Source organism: Pistacia vera, unplaced genomic scaffold (genome assembly GCF_008641045.1).
Source record: "Pistacia vera cultivar Batoury unplaced genomic scaffold, PisVer_v2 Contig1034, whole genome shotgun sequence".
Lineage (NCBI taxonomy): Eukaryota > Viridiplantae > Streptophyta > Magnoliopsida > Sapindales > Anacardiaceae > Pistacia > Pistacia vera.
The window spans coordinates 58,005-62,166 of NW_022195066.1; the positions used below are offsets into that span (position 1 = coordinate 58,005).

The 4,162-nt window shown below is 32.4% G+C and overlaps 1 protein-coding gene across 1 annotated transcript; it reads right to left on the reverse strand.

The window, feature by feature from the left end:
* Positions 1-1,012: 1,012 nt before the first annotated feature.
* On the reverse strand, positions 1,013-2,636 carry LOC116124294 (probable xyloglucan galactosyltransferase GT14). Its single transcript, XM_031410006.1, has one exon. It carries the CDS (start codon positions 2,540-2,542, stop codon positions 1,109-1,111), a length of 1,434 nt encoding a protein of 477 aa, XP_031265866.1. The 5' UTR covers positions 2,543-2,636; the 3' UTR covers positions 1,013-1,108.
* Between the last annotated feature and the right edge of the window lie 1,526 nt (positions 2,637-4,162).

Sequence of the window (4,162 nt, forward strand, 5' to 3'; positions counted from 1 at the left end):
TTTAGAATAGCATTCTATGCTAAATAGCATTTTTGGAAAATAGGATAGGATTCTTAAAAGTTTTTTGTATATTTCTAAATAGCATTTTTTTTTAAATATTTAGATTATTTTTAACCCCCTAGATTTGTTAATTTAACTAAACACCCCCAATAATAAAATTTTATAAATTGACAAAAACACCCCTACCCACCTACATATTGTCGCAGCTGGCCACAATGCGGGAAGGTGGTTGGAATCTACCGGAACCACAGATCTAGTTGTCGTTGACGGCCAGATAGTCCAAGATATCTGGCCGTCAACGATCGCCAAATGACGACCAAGATATGGTCATCGTCAATACCCAGATCTAGCTGTCAACGACCAAATCTTTGGTCGTGGATCTGGCCGTTTCCAATTGATCATGTGCCATTCCGACAGATTTTAATCACCTTCCAGTGATGGTGGCTGGTTGCCGGTAATATGTGGGTGGGTGAAAGTGTTTTTGTTAATTTTAAAACTTTTATTGAGAAAATAATTGTTAATGTTTTGAGTTGAATACGATTAGATTGAATTTTGAAAAATATTGAAACAAATACATTTTTTGGTTTTTAGGATAGAATAGTAGAAAAGTAGTGTGTCAATCGAACCTATTTGTTAGGTACATATATAAATCGCTATTGATAATCTCAGCTATTTTAAAAATTAATTTGTTAATTAAGACAGACAACTTGTTTATATATTTATTTATAGTTGATTGTTTTATAATAATTATTTTACGTGCCACAAGAAACCAAAACTAGTCGGTAACTAATAGCGTGAAGGAATGTGCTTTGAAATTAGGTACCTGTGGCTGCTGGTCAAATTAATATTTTTTTAATTGTTAATTAAAGAAGATGACCGATGTTAAATATTTAAAAATTTTATACGAATTGCATTTTTGCTTCTGAATATTTTAATAGACATGTTCCAACAGAACAAAATGAAAGCCACTCACATCAAGTTATCAAAAATAAATTAATTAATAAACATATCTTTGGATGCATACAATTCAATGAATTTCGTTTGTTCTTCTCGTTGTTTTCTTTCTGCAACTTCATTTTTTATCTGATAGCTAGAACTTCAACTTATTCTATTCAACCTTACGAATTGTCTCTATTCTCTCAAGAATTCCCTGCACTGCTAAATCAAATGCATCTTCAACTCTCTCTAATTTAGACTTTGAATCTGCATATATTATACTTGGAATTAAATTTATAACTTCCTCTCTCATAGCTATTTCTTCTTCCTTTGAAACTTGAAGCAATCTCTCTTCAATCCTGAATTTCTTATCCCTTAATAGTTTACCTGGTATAAATACAGAATACTTTGAATAATTCTTCGGTAAATGCCATGTGTATTGCGTATAAGCCGAACCCGGATCCAAAAAAACCGGAATACACCCGGCTAACATAGAATCGAATATCGATCTTCTCGTCAGTGAATCTCCAGGAGGCTGTATGCAGAATGCTGAGCTTTCAAACACCTTCATAACATTAACCGGGTCGTCGCAATTGTTGGCGCCATCACTACAATCCAGAAACTTACACGACTTACTTGAAGTTTTGCATTGGTCGATAACATTAGCCCGGATAGAACCTTTATGTCTGGATCGTGGGGCGCCGGCAAAGGAGAACAAATACTCTCGCTTCTGCCATCTCATTCTATCCTGCCATTGAGACACCTCACTGTCTTTTGAAGGATGAAAATATGTTGGGTATGGTATTGCGAAGTCGTTGTTCCAAGAGCTTGATTCGATTGAAATCATTGAAATGTTCTCAGATTCAGGCAAAAATCTGAACTTGCTACCCCAATCAGAGTTACTGTCCGATTGTCTCCTGAAATCGCGAGAAATCCTTCCGGCAACTAAGAAATGGTCTCTACCCCACATTTTTTTCCATTCAGGTTTTTCTGCCAGCCATTTGACGAGAGCAAGACCAGATGAATCTCTCACTGATGCTTTGAACCCCCAAAGATATCGCCTAAGATCTAGACCAGCATAGAATGGTACAAAAATCGCTGATGCAATTGATGAATCATTCGTTAAGCATTCATACTTCTTCATCCTATTATGGAATATTACTTCTAACAAGAATTGGTTAGTGGAAAACCAGCTTGTGTTTGATAAAACCCCATAAGATTTTTCAATTTGAGGACCGAAACCGAAGTTCTCTGTGGATTGACACATATCAAACTTATCAGTTTTTCTGGTAAGCAGATGACAGTTCTTGAGAACTTCGTCGTTGAATTGAGCGGGGAGATCATGAAGGTAAATATATCGACCTAGACACAAATCTACATCGGATTTTGGATTGAGATTTTGTTCGAAATCAGCTTGTTTAGTAATTACATCAATTCTGCTTTCTACATAAGCATTATCAGTTCTGCTTTCTACATGACCATTCACATGGTTGGTGCTGATTGTAGATGAATAATCAATACTAAGGAACAAGAGGAATAAAATATTGGCGGATAGAAATACGAACCAGAGTAGAATGCGATAGTTTCCAGCGAATGGTTTCTCCATTTGCCGGTGATGCAGCACAGAATGAGAGGAGCTTCAGAAACTTTTTGTATTGGAAAAGAAGACAAAGGATACAAAAATGGGGGAGAGACAGACAGAGTTGCCAATGCCAACTCGAAAAATGTATTAACAATCGTAAATAGTCATGACTGGAGGCTCGGACGGCTGACGCAGTCACCAAACGAGTTAATTCACATTTTCAAACCTGAGGTTTGGAGAACGTATGGTTTGGTTTATTAAAATTTGAAAACATCATTATAGTCCCTATCAAACTATTATAACTAAAGAATTAGACTGTGCTAATGTTTTGAATTGAAGTGTCTATCATTACCCCAATTGTCTTATCACGAAGAATAATTATAAAATAAAAAATTTGAACCGTAGAGATTGATATAATAAAATTACAATAAAATAATTTGAATGGAAATTTATAAACAATTAAAAGAAGTTTCAAGACTAAAATTATAGATTTAAAATAAAAATCTCTAAATTAAAAAACAAATCTAAAAAATATTCTTATATCAAATTTATTTTATAATTCTGTTGTCCTTTATTGTTTTCTTTTTGTTAATTATATTTTATTTTATAAGTTTATAAATTAAAAAGTTTTTTAATTTTTTTTATTTTATAATTCATAAAAAGTGTAAAATGACAACTATACCTTCATATTGTTTAATTTTTTTTCTAATTGCAATAGTAGGGTTGTCAATTTCCAGGCAATAATACTATGCTTACTCATGAACTTACTAATCATCTTACTAACCTTTGTAAATATAAAGCATAGTACGAGTACCATAAGCATAGTACGAGTACCATATATAATTTTAACAAATGTGAGTAAAGTGGTTAGTAAGTTCATGAGTAAGCATAGCATTACTCATTTCCAGGTCTGGGGATGACTAGTGGTTTCTCCGTCCCTGCCTCCAAAGACCAAGTGTAATCCCTAAACCTATCCTAATCCCCGAAATTTTAGGGCAAGGGATAGGGGCGGGTAAACCTGTATGAACGAGGCAAAATTCGTTCCTGTGCTCATACTTTATAAATTCCAACATATTTTTCGTCATTTTAGAAAGAAATGAAAACAAATAAGTTAATAATAATTATAATATTATTAACAAGTGTATTGGATTATTATTGAGAAACCTTTGAACTAACTGTCGGTCATGGTAACGTGAAGGAAAAAAAACAACGATTTTAAACTTTGTTATTAGAAACCAACATTATTTAAATTTTAAAAAAACCACCCTGTATATTAAATAATTAATCAATATATTTATAACTATAGTAAAACCTTTCTATAATGATACTCTATATATAAATAAACTCTATAAAGATATAAAAAATTCTAGCCCCAATTTGGCATAGTTATAAATAAGAATAAACTTCATATTGTAATAAGTTATAATTTTTCTAATTCCTATCTTAAGGAAAATTGCCTCCACATAATAATAATTATCTATATATTACCAAAAAAAATATGTTATGTTACATTAAAGGTTTAAGATAAAAAAAATATTTATCTAAGGTTGTTTGAGACAATGATTTATACTTTAGAGTTGTTATAACATCTTTTACCTTGTGAGTAATAACTAGCATGGACACCTTTTTATTGAAGTCAAACTA